Source organism: Girardinichthys multiradiatus, chromosome 10 (assembly GCF_021462225.1).
Source record: "Girardinichthys multiradiatus isolate DD_20200921_A chromosome 10, DD_fGirMul_XY1, whole genome shotgun sequence".
Classification (NCBI taxonomy): domain Eukaryota; kingdom Metazoa; phylum Chordata; class Actinopteri; order Cyprinodontiformes; family Goodeidae; genus Girardinichthys; species Girardinichthys multiradiatus.
The window spans coordinates 10,598,725-10,619,978 of NC_061803.1; the positions used below are offsets into that span (position 1 = coordinate 10,598,725).

Genomic DNA, 21,254 nt, shown 5'->3' on the forward strand with positions numbered 1-21,254 from the left:
TGACTTTTCTTAGTTCTCAAATGGAGTCTGCCAGCAAACATCTGACTCCCGGTGTACCTACCAGCCCAGACAGTCACTCCATCGTTGACACACAGAGTGAACAGGACGAGGGCACAATGACGCCTCCATCCAGGCAGACAACTCCTGCCACAAGTCCACACAACTCTATCAGGTGTTGACCTCATTTCATTCACTGCATATTGTGTATGTATATTTCAGGATATAAAACTTCTTTTCAGCTGTGTTTGTGCTTGTAGCTCACAGTATTTCTATTAATTTCCATGTCTGATATTGAGAAATATGTTAAGATGCTCAAGAAGGTAAAAAGAAAAGTGAGTGCAGGCCAGCTAAGAATGAGAGTGATGACGTCATGCACGGGACCCCAAGCTCAGTCCTCAATGCGTATTACAAAGTTCATCCAAGACAAAAGTAGTGATGGCAAAGTATCTAGCTAAAATTTGAGCTCATTTATTTGATGATTTATCCAGTGAGAAGGAGAAATGTTTTTTGAGAGCAGTTGCTTGGAGACCTTACTGAGGGGACCTTACCCAGGGATTTAAAACCACTCTATAGTGAGCCCAGGCTATGATCAAAGTGAGGAACAAAAGTGTCATTAGAAACACTACAATTCTGCCAGCATTAAGATGAACATTCTAACTTCTGCTCTGGTTTTAGCCAGCATTGTTACTCTGGTGTGAATGGACGTCAGCTGCCTCCCATTGCTTGATATTCTTGGGCCATGCAGTGATTGTGCAAGTCTCACTTTTGTCCACATAGTCCCCGTTGTACTTTTTTATTGCAGTTTAGATTTAAAAATTTTATTTTGAGGAAACTGTCCTCTTAAATTCCAAGTCGGTTTACAGTAGCTTTGTGATATCACCTAAACCTAATGCTACCTAAATGACGCATGGAAAAGAAGTTAAAATACTTGGTCAGCATCTGCAGTTAAATGTTCTGACCTTCATTTGGCTCAGACACAGAAAAAAGACAATGCTAGTAAACCTACTTATCAGTAAAATAAAGAATCTTCTAACTTTATGCTCACACACACACAAACACCCGACTCGAGAAGCTATTTTTGTTTCAGAAAAATACATTTTAAATATTCGGATCCACTTTGTAAACCAATGGAAATGGTGATTGTGATTTATATTTCATGCTTTCAAGACTTCAAGATTATCTGGTGGTAAAATATTATGATATTTGCCTATTGAGCATTTTCATTTGAGCAGTATTACATTTGTAAAGTCAGTTAACCAACAACGTTTGGTTAGAATTGATTTGCTGAGAGGTTTAAAAGGTGGTTTAATTTCAGGCTTCCGGGCTCACTTTTACTGCGGGCTGCAGATCCTCGCCTGGTGAGGAAGAAGAAGATTGATGCAGAACTGGGTGTTCAGATCTGTGGGGGAAACATTTGTGGCATCTTTGTGGAAATGCTGGATGATGAAAGCCCAGCAAAGAGTCCTGATGGTTTGCTACCTGGAGACCTAATACTGGAGGTATCAACAGGGTTCATCAGTGTTTATGATGTGTAAAGAATCAGATATCCTGTAAAAACAGATGCTTAGTGTAAGACATCATTGGATGCTATTCAGCTATAAGCTTGTGTGTAGCTGAAAGAAAACATCCTGTGTTGCCTAGACATTTACGTTCAACCTCTGTCATTGGCGTAGCTGTCTCTGTTGTGCACTATCTGATGGATTTTGTTGTAAATGTCATGGTTCTTGAACTGCGTCCCATTTGTGAGTTGTACAATTGTTTTCTTTCAGTACAATGGCGTCAGCATGAAGAATAAAACCAAAGAAGATGCTTACCTTGAAATGTTAAAACCGGCTGAAACATTCATGTTCAAGGTCCAGAACTGTGTGGACAGCCTTGCTGAAATCAAAGAATCTCAAGGGGATGGGTTTTTCATCAGGTGCTTTGAGTTTAAGAAATTTTTCATTGCTGTCGTTAAATAAATAATTACATGTTAAGCCTGGGAAATAAAATAATATATATTATGAGCCCTATTAGTGAAAGCAGTAGAATTATGTAATTAAATTTATATCTAATAAACCATACAGATAAAACGTTGTTTCAACTTGTCTTACACAGTCTGTTATTCAGACTCAGATGTTCTCTTGTGTTAAGACTTTGTTTTACTTAAAGGCAATGAACACATTTTTAATACTGCTTTCATTTTGTCAGAGCGCTTTATGAGCGGGGTGCTGAAGCAGAGCAGGAGCTTAGCTTTAAGAAAGATGACATCCTGTATGTTGAAGACACCCTACCTAATGGTAACTTTGGCTTCTGGATGGCCTGGCAGCTTGATGAGAATGCACAGAGGCTGGAGAAGGGTCAGATCCCAAGCAAATACATGTAAGTCGACCCAATGATGTAATTCCTTTTTATCGTGTTTATTATTAATCAAGCCACTGTTGCTTCTGAGCCATATGAATTAATGTGGTGGAATTAAATAAGGAAGAAAAAGTCAAAGTTTCAGGACTACACTTGGTCCAGTTTGCTTCACACACCAGAAATGCCACTTGAGAAATAATTGACCGCCTTACTGTGGTCTGGAAAGGACTTGGACTTCAGTTTATGTAGCTCCCACAATCCTGTATCTTAGCTCGGCTGATGGGGAAGTCTCATGACAATAGCTGAGGGGTTGTCTCAGTTCTTTAGTTTCTGAACCAGGTGACACGTTTAAAGAAAGTCACTGCTAGTGCTGAGCACATCGAAAGGGGTGAAGGAAAAACAAAACAACAATCTTGCAGGAACTGTACACAGATTAAACAATTGTAGTAAAGTGAATGATGCAAAAAAAAAACAAAAAACTTTTGCAACTAAATCATGACAGCTTTCCTTTGAATTGGTCAGAGTAAACTTCTTGCCAGTTGTGTTTATTTTCGTGTGAATTGAGGCACATCTGGAGGCAGAGTAGGAGTTGTCACTGGATATTGTTTAACCTATTAGAGCCAGACCTGGGGTAATGTGCAAACTGCATCAAATTATGGGCCAAACAGAAAAATGGATTCCTTTACCACATTCTTTAGACTAGAGACATTTAATGTCAGTAGCCTAGATGCACCTGAACCTTTTTTACATTTTGAGTTTACCCCATTAATCATTATTTAAAGTGATGACTGTTTCTGGATTGTTTTTACCTGAATTTCTAAATTTGCAACATAAGATTCATTAATGAGATACTTTGACACATATACACTACCGGTCAAAAGTTTTAGAAACTCTTTCTCATTTAATGGTTTTCTTTATTTTCATGACTAATTTACATGGTACATAGATTCTCACTGAAGGCATCAAAACTGTGAATAAACATATGGAATTATGTAGCAAACAAAAAATTGTTAAAGAACTTGGAATATGTTTTATATTTTATATTCCTTAAAGTAGTCGCCCTTTGCTGTGATGACAGAAATATTAAACTTTCAATGAACCTCTGGGAAGTTCTTTCAAGAATCTTTGGAAAATCATTTCAGGTGACCACCCCATGAAGGGAATGCTGAGAGAGCAAAGCAGTCATCAAAGCAAAGGGTGGAAAGTTACTTCTCCCTATTATATAATTCCATGTCTGTTCATTCTCAGTTTTGTTGCCTTTGGGTAAGAATCTACATTGTAAATAGTCATGAAAATAAAGAGACCCATTAAGTGAGAAAGTGTATCTAAAACTTTTGTCCGGACGTGTATATAAAAGCTTTCATATTTCAACGATTTGGGAAGAGGTTTGTGTTGCTAAATCTACATGATACATTATGACATTTTGCGGTGGTCTGGAGGAAAGCACTTCTTATATGTGAAAGGTCGAGTCAGTGTGTTCACTGCATATTACTGAACATGTTTCTGGATACATTTCAGTTTATCTGCGCATGCTGATATGTCTCCTAGGATGGATCAGGAGTTTTACAGAAGAAACGGCATGGCTGATATGAAAGATGAGAACGGAACCAGCAAGTCCTTGTCTGCTGCTGCTCGGAGGTCGTTCTTCCGTCGGAGGCTGAAGCACAAACGTAGCGGGTCTAAGGATGGGAAGGACCTGATGGCTCTCGACAACATAAGCACAGATTCTTTACCCATCCCAGAAGGTGAACATTTATTTTCCTGATACGGCTAATTTTAAATCTGGCCCTGACATCACTATTGACCAACTTAACCTGAGTTTTGTTAAAGTACTTTGCAAAAGTGTTAATGCCACTTGAACTTTTTCACATTTTGCCACATGATGGCTGTAAACGTCAATGGAATTGTATGTTATAGACCAGCACAAAATGGCTAATTAATGTAAAATAGATAGAAAATGATACATGCTTTTCAGAATTAGTTTTGAAATGAAAATTTGAAAAGTGTGGAGTGCATTTGTATTGATCTTCCTGTACTCCTATACATCTAGATAAAATAAAGGGCAACCAACTGCATTCAGAGGTCATCATATTGGTGAATAAGATCGATTGACATGCAACTTGATTTACTACCATAAACAGAGCAGCCAGTGAAGGCCTTGGAGGTTTGTTAGAGAAAATGTCATCATTTAGCACAAGACACACATCAAGCAGGTTGAGGATCAAGATGTTGAGATTTTTAAAGTGGAGTTAAGTTATCAAACTATAGCTTCCCACGCTTCAGAGATCTCACAGAGCACTGTTCAGTCCATCACCAGAAAATGGAAAGGGTACAAATCTACCAAGACATGGCTGTCCACCTAAACTGACTCGTGGAAGAAGGCTAGTCAGAATGTTAATTAGATCATATGAAGCAGCATAGTGCTAAAGAATTACATCTAACTCCACAAAATTCTTCCCAGGTAAAACTAATTCATCCTTGTGGTCATAACATGCAACTGTATCAGAGTCAAGTTCATTTTTGTATGTCCTGCTCAGATGGAATGAGCCTGATGTACCAGCGGGTTCAGAAGGTGGACTGCTCGTCCCCCAGACCGGTGCTGATCTTGGGTCCGTTAGCAGAGGCCTGTAAAGACCTACTGGTGAAAGAGGCTCCTGCCAACTTCTGTCGCTGCCTCCCTGGTGAGTGTGATAACCAGAGATATTTCACATAGAGTTGATTAATTAAGAACATAAACATTCTAATAAGAAATAAGATGATTATTGTATTATTTATTTTTTTCTTTTATTTTTTTCACATCTAGAAATCATGAAGGCATCTCAGCAGGCAATAGAGCGAGGAGTGAAGGACTGTGTGTTCATTGATTACAAACGGAGGAGCGGCCATTTTGACGTGACAACTGTTGCATCAATAAAGGAGATCATAGAGAAGGTAAATCATTCTGCTCCATGCCATCATGGGGTATCTTTGGATCAGACTGAAGTCAGTTGAAGGCTGTCCTATAACAGTAAAGTTTTGTATGGGGGTTCTTGTTGGTAACTGTGCTTGATTAATGGATGGTGATTGAAAAGGAACATACATTATAGAAGCAGAATAACTTAAAAGACACACTGATTTAGAACCACCTATTAATTACAGTGTTATTAAAATATGAAGAAACTGTCCAGATGACTTCATTTGTATTGAAAATTATGTTTTACTCAATGCCTTGCAGACGTAGTCACACCACTTGATCTTTTTCACCTTTTGTCACGTTGCAGCCGTAAACTTCATTTTATTGTAATTTTATGTCATAGAAAACCCAGTATTGTGCACATTTATATTGTGAAAAGAAAAACATTGTCTTTAAACGTTTTTGCAAATAAAAATGTAAAAGACAATTTGTATTCAGCCCTCTTGAGTTAGTACGACTACTACTAAGTCCTTAAAGGTATTTCCCTGTCGGCTTTATGCATATAGAGATGGAAATAGTCTTATTTTTATTTACAAAAGATTGTCAGATTAGATGGATCAGCTTCTCTGTCCCTGCTGAGAAGGTGCCCCCACAGCATGATTGTGACTCCACCCTGTTTCACTGTAGGGATGATGTGTTCAGGGTGATGTGCAGTGTTGGCTTTCTGCAACATGTAGGCCAAAAAGATTGATCTTTTTCGGTCTTGTGACCAGAGCTCCTTCTTCCACATGTTCTTACGGTTTTTTTTTTTTTTTTTCATGCAATTATTCCATAAAAGGCTGATTGAGGAAGTGTTGTCCTGCAGGTCTTACCTGACCTGTTGGATTTTTGTAATCCCCCAGGAGTTATCATTAGCCTCTTGGCTGGTTCTCTGTTTAATGCTGTCCTTGCCCAGCTCAGTTTCAGTGGACGACCATTTCTTGGTAGGTTTGCAGTTATGCCATGCTTTTTTTATTTTTTATTTCACAGATGTGAGATGATCAAAGCGCGGGGAGAACAAGTATTTGATTCACTGCCAATTTTGCAGGTTTTCCCACTTGCAAAGCATGTAGAAGTCTTTTAATTTTATCATAGGTTCTCTTCAACTGTGAGTGACGGAACATCAAACAAAAATCTAGAAAATCACATTGTGTGATTTTTAAGTAATTAATTTGCATTTTATTGCATAAGTATTTGATACATCAGAAAAACAAAACTTAATATTAATAATATCCCCATCCTTACACAGCTCTCTGGTCTTGGCCATTGTGGAGTTTGTTTGATTGATTGTGTACTGTGTGTACTGGTGTCTTTAATAAAGATAAGTTCAAACAGGTGCAGTTAGTACAGGTAATTAGTGGAGAACAGGAGGGCTTCCTGAAGAAGAACTAACAGGCCTGTGAAAGTCAGGATTCTTACTGGCTGTTAGGTGATCAAATACTTAAGTCATAATACTTATTGCCCAGCGACAGCCCCGAAAACCGAAGGATCTGGAGAAGATCTGTAAATGCAAACAAAGGTTTCTGTACAGAATATTAAGTTTTGTTTTTCTGATGTATCGAATACTTATGCAATAAAATGCTAATTCATTTCTGACAAATCACATAATGTGATTTTTCTGGATTTTTGTTTTAGATTTAGTCACTCACAGTTGAAGAGTACCTATGATAAAAATTTAAGACTTCTACATGCTTTGCAAGTGGGAAAACCTGCAAAACCGGTAGTGTATCAAATACTTGTTCTCCCCACTGTATAACCTAACTCTTCTTTAAATTTCTCCAAATCTTTATCTGTTACCTGACTGGTGCATTCCTGGGACTTTGGGATGTTGTTTGTTTACTAATGTTCTCTAATAAACCTTTGAAGCCTTCACAGAACAGCTGTATTTTTGCTATATTTTATTTAGGGGAATCGGTAAAAAGGGCTGAATACAAATGCATGTCAAAGGTTTCTGATGTTTATTTTTTTTTCTCTTTTATGTGTGGAAACCCCTTTTTATTTCATTTAACAAGCACATGCTGATTTTTGTTGGTCCATCTTAGAAAATCCTTATAAAATACTCTTTAATTTAGGTGGGAACATGACAAAATGTGAAATAGTTTAAATGCAAGGCAGTGTATGTTTAGTTTTTTTTTTTTTCTATTTTAAGTTTTAAAATATATATATACGTCTAGCTAAATCTTTACCAACATTTTACTTTGCACCATCCCCCATTCCTCATGCAGTTTTTTGCTGTCATTCTCTCATAGGACTGTCACTGTTTACTTGACATTGCTCCTTACGCCATCGAACGTCTTCACAGCGTTCACATCTACCCAATCGTCATATTCATTCGCTACAAAAATGCCAAGCAGATAAAGTGAGTAATCCCATGGCCTTGGAAGCATGTTTGGTTCACTTCTCATTTTTGTGCCTGAAGATGTCAGGTCCTTATCCACATTAATTTGTGTTTGTCTTGCTGCTTACTGGTTGTAATTTAAGCTCCAATCTTGAATAATGTTCTTTAGGAACTGTGTGTTGCTTTTTGTAATTTATGGTATAATGACTTGCCAGTTAATTGAGAGAGAAATCTGTCCTATTCTTACTTTTGGTTTAAATTGATATAACTTTGGGTATTCTCTTAATTTACTTTGTGCAGAGACAGCCAAAAGGAAAAGTTAGCACTGGCACAAGTCTTGCAGAATTTATTATATCCATACTGCATCGATAATTATAGTGCTTTGCAAAAATATTAATACCCCTGTAACTTTTTCATAATTATTCATAACCACAAACATCCCTGTATTTATTGGGTTTTAATGTGAAAGACATAATACATGATGCCTAATTGTAAAGTGGAAGGAAACTGACTCATGGTTTTCAAAGACATGTAGTTTACCAGTCACTTCTGTGCATTGTATTGGGCTTTATGTGATAGACAAACACAAAGTGGCGCATTATTTTCAAGTGTGTGGTTTTAATGTGATAAAGGTAGGAATGCATTTGCAAGTCGCTGTGTACCTAAGCTTTCTGTCTTCGACCACCAGCTTTGGGTTTGATCAGCTGGTGATGGTTGGAGAAAAGCCTGTTTTTTCCATTTTTGTAATCGCATGGGAAGATTAAATCTGTTGAACTCTCAGCATGTTATTTTTATGCACAAGGACATAAGCACCAACACAAATGAGGACAAGCTCAGGTCTGATGGGAACATGCTTTCGAGGCCTCGCACACACACACACACACAGACTGCAGCAAATTTATTAAACTGCAGCAGCCGAACGTGGCTGAGATTGATTCCTGCTAAGCCTTCAATATCATCAGCTGAGTGCCAGCTGTCCTGGGAGGAGCTTCCTGGGGCATGTTGCGTGGGTGGCTGTTATTTCCACAGGAGTGTGGCCCCACCTGGACTGTTAGAGCAGCTGACAAAAGCTTGAGGTTTTTTATGTGACCTTATAGTCAGGGAAGCAGCAGCAGACCATCCTGGAAGCACAGTGTTCGACAGAAAAGCAGTTAGTCTAGATGAGGTCAACATTTCATTGTTGACATGAAAACCAGCAAGGCCTCCTCTAAGGAGAATGAATAGATAGAAATAGAAAGATTTTTACTATTGTTGACAAGATTCATATCAATAAATTAGTTTTTTTTTTTTTTTTTTTTTTTCGATTAAAAAAAATCCTTAGTGTTCTTTTTCAGTCCTCTTTATTCTAACATCCCAAAATAAAATCCATTGCAACAACTGGTTATAGCCAGGAGGTGCATCGTATCTCTAGAGGAGCTGCAGAGATCCACAGCTCAGGTGGGAGAATCTGTTGATAGGACAACAATTACTTGTGCACTTTATAAATCTGGGTTTTGTAGAAAAGAGACATAGTAGAAAGCCATTGTTGAAAGAATATCATAAGAATGTCTTTTTGCATTTTTCCACAAGCCATGTAGGATCACTGAAACTATTCACCCCACCATGAACAAATCATTCACACTGTGGAACATGATGGTGGCAGCATCATGCTGTGTGGTTGCTTCACTTCAGCACAGACGGGGAAGCTGGTAAGATTTGATGGCAAGATGGATGGAGCTAAATAGTGATTTCTGCTCAGGCCCACCGACACTTTAATTAATGCACTGTACATTGACTAAACATTGAAGCAACCACTGGTTTACATTGCAGCCTAAAAGGAGCAGAATAAATTAAATATATTTAATAAAAACTCTTATCTCTTTAATCACAAATTCTTATGTAAACTTTGGCCAAGTATACCATATATTTACAACAAAGAAATACATCTATACATAAGAAAATCTATAAAACAATCCTGCCAAAATTTCACAAAAACATATGAAACCCATGAGAAATACAGGTCCTTCTCAAAATATTAGCATATTGTGATAAAGTTAATTATTTTCCATAATGTCATGATGAAAATTTAACATTCATATATTTTAGATTCATTGCACACTAACTGAAATATTTCAGGTCTTTTATTGTCTTAATACGGATGATTGTGGCATACAGCTCATGAAAACCCAAAATTCCTATCTCACAAAATTAGCATATTTCATCCGACCAATAAAAGAAAAGTGTTTTTAATACAAAAAACGTCAACCTTTAAATAATCATGTACAGTTATGCATTCAATACTTGGTCGGGAATCCTTTTGCAGAAATGACTGCTTCAATGCGGCGTGGCATGGAGGCAATCAGCCTGTGGCACTGCTGAGGTCTTATGGAGGCCCAGGATGCTTCGATAGCGGCCTTTAGCTCATCCAGAGTGTTGGGTCTTGAGTCTCTCAACGTTCTCTTCACAATATCCCACAGATTCTCTATGGGGTTCAGGTCAGGAGAGTTGGCAGGCCAATTGAGCACAGTGATACCATGGTCAGTAAACCATTTACCAGTGGTTTTGGCACTGTGAGCAGGTGCCAGGTCGTGCTGAAAAATGAAATCTTCATCTCCATAAAGCTTTTCAGCAGATGGAAGCATGAAGTGCTCCAAAATCTCCTGATAGCTAGCTGCATTGACCCTGCCCTTGATAAAACACAGTGGACCAACACCAGCAGCTGACACGGCACCCCAGACCATCACTGACTGTGGGTACTTGACACTGGACTTCTGGCATTTTGGCATTTCCTTCTCCCCAGTCTTCCTCCAGACTCTGGCACCTTGATTACCGAATGACATGCAGAATTTGCTTTCATCCGAAAAAAGTACTTTGGACCACTGAGCAACAGTCCAGTGCTGCTTCTCTGTAGCCCAGGTCAGGCGCTTCTGCCGCTGTTTCTGGTTCAAAAGTGGCTTGACCTGGGGAATGCGGCACCTGTAGCCCATTTCCTGCACACGCCTGTGCACGGTGGCTCTGGATGTTTCTACTCCAGACTCAGTCCACTGCTTCCGCAGGTCCCCCAAGGTCTGGAATCGGCCCTTCTCCAAAATTTAACATTCATATATTTTAGATTCATTGCACACTAACTGAAATATTTCAGGTCTTTTATTGTCTTAATACGGATGATTTTGGCATACAGCTCATGAAAACCCAAAATTCCTATCTCACAAAATTAGCATATTTCATCCAACCAATAAAAGGTCTGGAATTGGCCCTTCTCCACAATCTTCCTCAGAGTCCGGTCACCTCTTCTCGTTGTGCAGCGTTTTCTGCCACACTTTTTCCTTCCCACAGACTTCCCACTGAGGTGCCTTGATACAGCACTCTGGGAACAGCCTATTCGTTCAGAAATTTCTTTCTGTGTCTTACCCTCTTGCTTGAGGGTGTCAATAGTGGCCTTCTGGACAGCAGTCAGGTCGGCAGTCTTACCCATGATTGGGGTTTTGAGTGATGAACCAGGCTGGGAGTTTTAAAGGCCTCAGGAATCTTTTGCAGGTGTTTAGAGTTAACTCGTTGATTCAGATGATTAGGTTCATAGCTCGTTTAGAGACCCTTTTAATGATATGCTAATTTTGTGAAATAGGAATTTTGGGTTTTCATGAGCTGTATGCCAAAATCATCCGTATTAAGACAATAAAAGACCTGAAATATTTCAGTTAGTGTGCAATGAATCTAAAATATATGAATGTTAAATTTTCATCATTACATTATGAAAAATAATGAACTTTATCACAATATGCTAATATTTTGAGAAAGACCTGTATATGAAAAATGTACATCACATTCAGAAATGCTGAACATTGATAACTAAAAATGTAACTGTTCAATGAAACTGGGACATCTGTCTTACTCGAGATTACTGTACAGAAAACAGAGTATTGCTGAGAGGCTACTGCGGCTTTCTTCAGAAATGTGTGCACGGAAACCCATTCCTCTCTAATGGTGCGATGGACTCACACTCATAATGAACCTTGCAAGCATTGACGGTGCAGGAAAGCATCCTTTTTTACAAATTTCTATTCCTGAAGCACCTCACCTGGGTTCGGGACTGGATTGTTGACTGTCGAACGCTGAGGTTCTCTTATTTCTTCATCAACCGACTTTGGGCTTGAATTGAAGGAGGATTCTTCTTCCCAGTCTCTGAACCGGCTGGGTTTTATTTCTTGTTTCTTGGGCTGGTGGCGCTGCATGCTCTGAATGATTTGTTTTGCATTTCTGGATGAAATTGGACAAATTCTAATTCATACAGAGATTTAAGTTGCTAGTTATGTTTTTTGATATATATTTTTTTCAATGTAATAATTATTTCATCAAGACCAGTCTCTGATTTTGATATAATTACCAACCTCAGCTGTACTCTCCAAAACATACAACTACTTTGTTGTGGTGACATTCACTTAATCTAAATTTAGTAGCTAAAATAATTTTTTTGTGATTTTTAAAAAAGCTTGATCTATTGTTGCGGTGTTTCTGCAGCTGTTTATGAATCTGTTTTGGAGATGCTAACAGTTGTGGATATTTTCTTCTCAGGGAGCAGAAGGATCCTCTCTACCTGCGGGATAAACTCTCTCAGAAACATTCCAAGGAACAGTTTGAGGCGGCACAAAAAATTGAGCAGGAGTACAGCCGGTTCTTCACAGGTTGGTGGAAATCCTTTATTTTCACATTAATGTACTAACTGCTAGTTTTGATATGGGAAACTCACAAACATTCGTTTTGAGTTGCGAGTGTAAAGGTTACCTGAGGCGTACTTGTCTTCCTTATCAGATCAGGGTTAAAGATTTATTATGTGGAGCAGCAGACAGTCTGAAACACACAACTGTCCAGCTGATTGACTGTAAAAGGAGGCAACTCATGGCGAGGGGCTTTGGCAACAAGATCCTTTCAAACAAGGACAGGTTGCTGGCTAACTTTCACAAAGATAAGAACAAAAAACACAGTTTAAAAATCTAGCAGGGACTCTTGAGTTAAGCTGAGAGTAAACCTGTTCTTGTTAATGCCAAAGATTGTTGCTTAAATTATTTTGACTCCACAGAGGATGTCTTTAGACAATCTTCATTCAAAGCATACAATTTAAGTACAATATAACTATGTTGATCTTCATGAAGTTTATCAAGTTTGTCTTACCAAGCAGCATGGTAAGGGAGGTGAAAAAAAAAATCAAAGCTCATTGTTAGGCAACTGGATTTTTCTAAATGATCTACATTGAGCTTTTTCCATTTCAGTAAATTATAGATTTATATAACACCCAAATTTAAATGCAACATGAATTCTTTATATAAATGTCTTTTTATAGGTTTATAAGTCATGAACTTTGCACACACGCCCAATGTAATAGATTAATATGCAGGTGAATTTACTTTGGGGCTCTAAGCAGATTTTTTAATTAAATAAATAAACCTTAAATTTGAGTACATTTATTGACCTAGTGGGGAAAAAAAATCAAAGTAAAGAAAAAAATATTGTTTTTAACTACTTTTATTATATTCAAGGCACAATTATCAGCAGCCCTTCTGCCAGTATCTTAATTGCCATTAGGATAACCCCTAGCTGTCTTCTGTAACATTTCACAAGGCTGGACATACAGAGTTGGGGAGCCTCAACTATTGCTCTTTGAACATCTAGAGTCCTGGATCCTCTCTTGTGCAGTCTTCTCTTCAGCTTTCCCCATGGAACCATGGCGAACCATTGATTCCGTGTTAAATCTGGCCATACATTTGGATGATTTTCCTGTTGAAAGTTCCAGTGTTGACCCATTTTCAGTTTTCTGGCAGAAGCCACAACATTTTTATTTAAAATATTCTGGTTTTTGATGATACAAACCTTGTTAGTATGCATAACAATGATTCAAGGGACGTTTGAAGAGAAACATGCCCACAGCATCACAGGTCTACCACCATACCAACAAAGCGCATAAGATGCTTTTCCATAATCATCCTTTGTTTCACGCCGAACACATTATTTGTTGCAAGAAATGCTCAGTCTTAGCTTAATCTGACCACAAAGCACATGTTCCAGTTCAGGTCCCAGTAGTGTTTAGCCATCGCCATATGCATATTTGTGATGGCAGGACATAAAAGGCTGTCCTTATGCCACTCTTTGCAGCAGCTCTCCAACATTGGTGTTAGGATATATTTTTTGACCTCCCTCACCATCTTCGTCATTGTGCATGGTGGAAAGATAAACTAAGGTTAACGCCCAGTCTAGGATCAAGTGGCTAAGAGAAATAGACATCGGTGTCACAGTATATGTATACCTCAGTAAAACCGATGGGGGTACTAATAAGTTCCCAGAACCTTAGCTTAAACCATAAAACTTCATAATAAAGAGAAAATTTACATTATTAGTGTTTTAATTATGATACGGCAATAAAATATGTATTTATTTTAGACTTTTTTGCACATCTTTACCCATCTTTAACAAGTTATATTGTGTGTTAGTAATTTCAAAGTACTTCTTCTGAATTATGAACTTGCACTCCTATATGTTTACTCAGTCTCAGTATACTGTAATTTCTTACCGTCAACCAGAACATTTGAAGTTTACCAACTGTGGTTAGTTCTGACATTTCTAGAAACAAAATAAGACAAATTAAACATGAAGATTCAGGAAGAGCTTACCAACTCATTTTTTTGGCTTTACATTTTAGACTTTTTCTGGACAGTTCATATGTTGACCTAATGTTAAGAAACTGTAATCTGGAGTAATCCATATTTGACTTGCATGTGCATTGTGTGTTGCAGGCGTTGTCCGAGGAGGCAGCGTCTCGTCCATTAGCACTCAGATCATGACCATCGTGGAGCGCGAGCAGAATAAAGTCCTCTGGATTCCAGAAGGAGCACCATAGAAATTTCATCGCACTACATCCCACTCTCACACTTGTTATGTAGCATTATTTTTATTTTGTTTTATCGTAGGGTACATAATAACTCAGACACTTCAATTAACATCTAAGGCTTACTCGCTTTTACGAACATCAGCACTGATGATGATAATAATGCAATATTCCCACTACATACGTGATTTACTGAGCAGCAGCTAGATTTGTTTACACTAGTATTTGATACTTGAATGTTCTATTCTCCCTCAGATGTGGTAGTACTCCTTAAATTCATTTTTGTTGCCATAAACATGTTGGACAACAATGAAGACATATTCCTGAAATGATGGATTAGACTACAATGTTCCCTTCCTTCTCTATATTTATATGCATTTTCCTCTCATGTAATTTATCTAAACATTTTTTTCTAATCATTAGGAAGAATATTTTTTCATTTAATGTTCTTATTTATAGAGGAGAAAATTGTTCTTTGTTTTTTGTTTTGTGGTATGAAGGTTCCATTTTTATTCCAGTTCTCATAAATAACATTGTGCCAACTCCAGTTTTGTTTGTCTTGTTAAAATCATGCGGCAGTTTTCTAGTTTCAACATTTGTCCCTGGTTGTCTTTCCAATTCTGCCAATATAGTTTTTCTTTGTCAAATGAAATATAAAGAAGGGAGTATTTTTATTTGAAATTTGTGGATGGTTGTCAAATAAACATGTTCACAGATACCTTGTGATTCATGCTAGCACATTTTATCTTAGCTAAAACACTTGAGATAAGTTGAAGGTTAATATTTCCTTAAAAATATTAAAAACAAATTATAGTTGATAAATTGCAAGTATTCTGTGGTTTTGTTAAAATGTAGTTTGCTTTATTGATCAACTCAGAAAGGCCTTAGTTTGAATTTAAAGTGTTAATTTATTGTCCACCAGAGGGAGCCATTTACCATTTCAGACAAGTAATGTGTTTTTTTATCACTTTATTATAGGTGTTTATTCTACTTATATACAATACAGTTTCATTGTATATTGCAAAACAAGCTATTGTGCTATAAGGATATTTTTCATTAAGATGGGCACATGCAGGCATGCATCTCAGTAACTTAGAATATAATCAAAAAGTTAGGTCAAACAGTAAAACTTGTTTATTTTATAGATTCATTAAACAATTTTCAGGCATTAATTTATTTTTGATGATTATACCTAACAGCTATTGAAAACTGAGCATGCTTGTTCCCAGTAAAAATATTTTTAATACGGAAATGTTTTGTTACAGCTTACAGAGTCATGTTGAGACTGATGCTTTTGCATTTGTCTAACAGATAGTCATTATGATCCTCCAGGAACGTAAGCCATAAAAGGGCACTGTTTAAAAAGCTGGGTGTTAATGCTGTATCCAGGCATATTAATGGAAAGTTAAGTGGAAGAAAAAACATGAAAAAGTGCTTGTATATTTTGCTGCGACATGTTTAGCTGTGATATTTGTTGGAAAAGGGGGCATCACCAGAAAGTTTTAGGTACCTATATACCAAAAAACAGCTGACATAAACATGCTGATGTAAAAGTTTCTGCAAAATTTGGTGTCCATGATTTTTAAATACTGTGACCTAATTTTTGACTAAGAGATGTGGACCTCGGTGGGGCCAAGAGTGAGTGAAATTTAAATGGGTTGATGGACAAAAATAGCTTATATTGGCATAATTAAAAAATATGCATTTAGAGCTCCAACTTAATGACTTAGAAAATCAGAAAGTAATTTAAATGTAACTGTAGATTCGTTAGTGAGTAATATATTTTAACTTTATGTTAATTTTAATGATTATAACTTATAGGTAACTCGTTTCTCGTTCTGGGCTTTTGCATGAATTACAGCATCAATACTGAGGTGTAATGGAAACCCATGTTGCTTTGATAGCAGCTTTCAGCTCGTCTGCATTGCTGGCTATGGTATCTTCCTCCTCAGAATACTCCAAAAATGCTTTATGGGGTTTAGTTTATGTGGGTTTTCTGGCAAATCAAGCACAGCGATAACTATGTTAATTAAACCAGGTATTGGTACTTTTGGTTATGTGGACAGATGTAATTTCCTACTGGAAAATAAAATCAGCTTGTCAATAGAAGGAAGCATGAAGGGCTCTGAAACGTCATGGACGACAGCTGTACTGACTTTGGTATTGATATAACACAATGGACCAACACCAGCAGATGACGTGGCCCCTCACTGAACCTCAAGCATCTTGGACTGTGCACCTTTCTGCTCTTTCTCTAGATCAGGGGGTTTGCAAACTTTACAAAACAAAGAGCCATTTTGCCTCCAATCCAGCTAAATACAATTTTAGTTGTATTTAGCTGGATTATTTAGCTGAAATGTCAAATGAATAAAGAAAAAAAGAAAAAGAATTAAAGAACCACTATTTTCTATTTTGAGATTTCAAAATAAAGAGCAAAAAGGATGAAAACATTTTCTTGTAAAAAACGTTTTGTTGAAATAATTGCTCAGTTATTCACTGAAGAAACTGAAAAACTGCTAAAATCTGCATTTGCTATTTATATTTAAAAACATTGGTTGGTTCTGTATCATCGTTAGACCAACTAATTAAGAGCCACTAGCGGCTCCGGAGCCGTAGGTTGCAGACACTTGCAGTAGACTTTGGGACCTTCATTTAAAAATTAAATGCTGAATTTAATTTAATTTGAACAGAGGGCTGTGGAACATAGTACTTAGCCCAGGTAAGACCTTTTGACATCTTTGGTTCAAGAGTGATCTAAAAAAGAAATATGACTGCAGTCACAATCCTCTCCAGGCTATTATCCATGTCGTTTGTGCAACGTTGTTCTTTCCAAAGTTTATCCTTCCACTAGACTTTAAAGTAACATGCTTTGGTACAGCACTCATTTGTCGTTTTCATTGGACTTGAGTAATCTACTTTTCAAAGTAATTTTGTTACCGAAAAAACGTGAAAAAAACGCTTCAAATGCGTGTGAACAGGCTATAGATTAAGTTTCATACTGGTGGCATTGCCCCACATGTTGTAACACCGTCAACGAAAAATCATTTTAAAAGCATATTTTAAGGTTTTAATATGCGTTTACATTTTTTTTAAGGAAGACAGTGTTTGCAAATGTGTTGAAGCTACAGGTGATGAAGACGTTTCCATTGAGTTGCTGTCTGTAGGCACCAAAGTTGGCCGTAAAACATTGATGAATCGGTCCCTATAAATAACTCGTAGCTTCTACGTCTGCTGTTGATGGCTCCTCCCCCTTTTAGCTACCTGTAAATCTGGGATGCCATCTTCCAACAAATGGATGAGACAGTCGGCCGCGGAGCTGGAGGACAGAAAATCACAAAAAACGACATCTTTTATCCTATTTATATGTAATATTTTAGATTTTCACCGCGGGGAGCGCATTCAACAGTGCGCAGAATAAGATGAGCTGCTGAAAGCTGCGCCGTCAAACAAGGTGGAGGAGTGAGTGAATCATCGACTGACGAGGACAGCGCTGCATTTCTCTGTTTATCAGAGATAATAATAAGCAAACTGATTAGAAATATAGGGAACAATGTACGTTTTTTGGAGCTTGTACATAATGTGATTATTACGCACAGATCAAACGGATGACGCGCAACTCCAGTCGCGGACGCGCATCGTGAGGCGCACCTTGATTTCAGAAGTTCTTTTAATTCTTCTTCTTCTTCTCTCTGCTGTCCACCCAACTTTGAACAATACTTCCCTTGTCGTGAATGCAGACGACAGGACACAAGGAGAGAAAGGCGCGGTGATTGAACATGCCTGAGCCGCTGTGGCATCAGGGGGCGCTGGCTGGAGCTCCCCGAAGCGCCTGAATCTCTCACTCTCTTTTCTGTCCGAGTTGGTTTGTTTGATCCGAGGGGCCGAAAAGGTGACCAGATGGCGTAGAAAGGAGAGAAATTCAGTCCGGATCCCTCGATCCACATATCCAAGATGAATATGATCATCCAGTTATCGCCCGACGTGCTCTGTGACAGCAGCGGCCAGCGAATGTGGTGGGCTTTCCTCGCTTCCTCCATGGTTACTTTCTTTGGGGGGCTCTTCATTATCCTCCTGTGGAGGACCCTAAAGTACCTGTGGACCGTGTGTTGTCACTGTAACGCCAAGAAGAAGGTAAGTTTGTTATGGCACGGCTCCCACGGTGGGGCGGGGGAAGGAGGGGATTTATCACGGGTTTTATCCCTGGTGAGTCCAGCAGTGCGTGGCAACAGCGCGTCCTGTCAGCTTGATGAATAAAACGGGCTTGTAAATAAATCAGTGCCGAGGCCCTCATCAACAGAGAACACGGGGCACGACTCTGAATAATGAAGTCGTCTATTCTTGGCTTAATGTGACACTCTGTGACGGTGCTAAGAAGATTTTGCTCCCAACACTGAGAAGTCTTTTCACCATTGTTGGATCAACTCCTGTTTACTGTAGGTTGATCTGAAATATGATCCAAGATTGCGCAATCCCCCTTAACAAAGCGTTAGGTGAAGTTTTGCTGATAATTCTGGTTTTATTTCACCAGGTTGGGATATTTCTGACTGTGTTATAGCTTCAACTTTACATTGCCTTGCAAAAGTATTATTCATAAACATCTGTACATTTTGTCACGATACAGCTAAAACGTTAGTGAATTTTAACCCAAAGCATTTCTTCATTGGGAATGATTGAAAGAAAACACATTTCAAAAGTCTGAAAAGTGTGGTGTGCATTTTTATTCCGTTTGTTCACGACTGTTCTTTAACAAACTTCTGAGGCCTTCACAGAACAGCTAGATAACTACTGTAGACATGAAACCTCTCTGAGGTGGACTCTATTAACTTATTAGCTGACTTTTGAGGGCAATTAGTTGCACTGGATTGTATTTAGTTGTTTCCTTAAACAAAAGTTTTCAAATTAGTGTATGTAAATTTATTGAAAACCATATCTTCTATTCCTTTCAATTCACAATTATTATTTTCCGAGTGAGGTTTCTGTTACATAAAATCCATCTTTTCCCCATTTTCTGTACATATTAAAGTGCACTATATGTGACAAGCTGTTAGCCGGTGTGTGGTTACAGTGGTAGGAAACAAAATATTGATTTGTGAATGAAAATGTCCTCATGGGATCAATGAAGGCCTGTTAACCTGAGAATACAAAGTGCGACGGTATGAATCTTGAGGTTCCATGATAAACAGCATCCACATGTGTTAAAGTTCACCTGTGCTGCTGAATATGACTTGGGGCAAAAATGCAAATACTAGTTTCTATTTATTATGCATAGCCCCACAGGTTTACTTATGCTTATTTTGTTTTGAGGCCTTTCTCACAAAAAATTAAATGTCTTGAATTGCCCAGAGTTGTGGTGAAAAACAAGTTGTGATCTTTTTTGTATGTCTTTTTTATATTAAACATCAAAACGCATTCAGATGAGAAAACCCATTACCTCAGGTGCTGTTTGGGATATACAGTGTCTACCAGCTGAGACATTGTTGATCATAGTTGCATCTCTCTGTACTGAGTGAAAGTCATTGTGTAATCTTGAGAAATGTTCTCAATACTTAAATCATTGGATTATTAACTGAGCTGATGTAGTGTTTTTATTATAGATGTCTCAAATTCAATTAAATGTAACTTTAGTATCCCCAAAGGGACATTTTATTGCATAGCGACTCGTATTTTGCAAGTTATATAGGCATCACATACTGTATGTTAATCATTCGTCATTATCTCTATGTTGCAGTTTTAGTTATTTTGCATTTTAGTTCTCTGTGTCCCAGAAATAAAGTGAAATCAACCCAGAGGATTTGGGATGTCAGTAGAGCTTATGTGGACTGATGGGTGGTGCCTGTTTAGGACAGTGGAGTGGACTATGTACTTTCTACGTTGCTTTTTCCCAGAAAACATAAATGTGTAAATACTGTTCAACTGGAAGATAGAGACAACAGCTCAGATTTGACTTAAATGATGTTTGTAGGCTTGCACCTGAATTTCTGAAAATGATTATCTACTATTTATTTATTTAGCAATAATTGTGCTTGTAGTTATACAGCGTGTGGTCTACTTTAAAAAAAAAAAAAAAAAAAAGATAAAGTTTTACTTTTTGTTTGATACTGAAGTAAGCCAGAGAAGGAGTATTTAGTCTCTGTGGTTGATCGTCATTTTATCAGACAGAAAAATAAAGAAAAATGCAATGGGCTGCTGGCAGGGTGGCGCTGACCTTTGGAGGAAGCCATCTATAGTATTTCTGTGCTGCAGCTGCCAATTTATTTTTCTGTATTCTGTACAGCATATTTCAACATCAGTTAATCTTCTAATGTTCAGAAAATACATTCTAAGGTGCAGCTTTATTGAACATTAAAGTAGTGTGTTTAAAAAAAAGCGACTGGAGCTCAAAAGCCCTACAGTAGCCTTTATTTCCATGGATGCAAATGCATTGAAACACATTCCATTACAAACCATAACATGAAGAAAAATATATAAAACTTGTTCTCGCAAAGAACTGAGGAGACATATTTTCATGTATTCGAACTGATCCATGATCCAACAGAACAATATGAGAAATATCCCCACATCATAATGCCTCAGCCACCATGCTTCATAGTGTACTTTGCTTAAATTCAGTCTTTAGGGGTCGTCTGACAATCTGTCTGCAGCCTTTAGACCATAATAGAACAAGCTTCCTTCCATCAGTCCACAAAATGTTCCACTTTTTCTCAGTGTGCTGTTTTGGCAACGTCTCCAACCCAAGTTTTGTTTTCAATAGTAGGACTTTTCAGGGGCTTTTTGCGGACACCTTGTTT

General features: G+C 37.8%; 2 protein-coding genes across 30 annotated transcripts in view; both read left to right on the forward strand.

Moving 5' to 3' along the window:
- LOC124875147 (disks large homolog 5-like) overlaps positions 1–15,288 on the forward strand; it is a 56,400-nt gene extending 41,112 nt beyond the window's left edge. For all 6 annotated transcript variants that reach the window (XM_047377043.1, XM_047377044.1, XM_047377045.1 and 3 more), the window contains 10 exons: positions 14–172; positions 1,316–1,499; positions 1,770–1,918; positions 2,191–2,361; positions 3,889–4,085; positions 4,878–5,021; positions 5,144–5,271; positions 7,522–7,631; positions 12,162–12,271; positions 14,375–15,288. In XM_047377043.1, coding sequence (XP_047232999.1) covers positions 14–172; positions 1,316–1,499; positions 1,770–1,918; positions 2,191–2,361; positions 3,889–4,085; positions 4,878–5,021; positions 5,144–5,271; positions 7,522–7,631; positions 12,162–12,271; positions 14,375–14,478 — 1,456 coding nt within the window. In that variant the 3' untranslated portion in view covers positions 14,479–15,288. The remainder of the gene's footprint in view (positions 1–13; positions 173–1,315; positions 1,500–1,769; positions 1,919–2,190; positions 2,362–3,888; positions 4,086–4,877; positions 5,022–5,143; positions 5,272–7,521; positions 7,632–12,161; positions 12,272–14,374) is intronic.
- A 2,458-nt stretch (positions 15,289–17,746) lies between these two features.
- Positions 17,747–21,254, forward strand: part of LOC124875148 (calcium-activated potassium channel subunit alpha-1) — a 143,674-nt gene continuing 140,166 nt past the window's right edge. For 13 of the 24 annotated variants that reach the window (XM_047377050.1, XM_047377059.1, XM_047377054.1 and 10 more), the window contains exon 1: positions 17,747–18,597. In XM_047377050.1, the coding sequence (XP_047233006.1) occupies positions 18,418–18,597 (180 nt within the window). In that variant the 5' untranslated portion in view covers positions 17,747–18,417. The remainder of the gene's footprint in view (positions 18,598–21,254) is intronic. The other 11 variants (XM_047377066.1, XM_047377067.1, XM_047377069.1 and 8 more) reach the window with 2 other exon arrangements.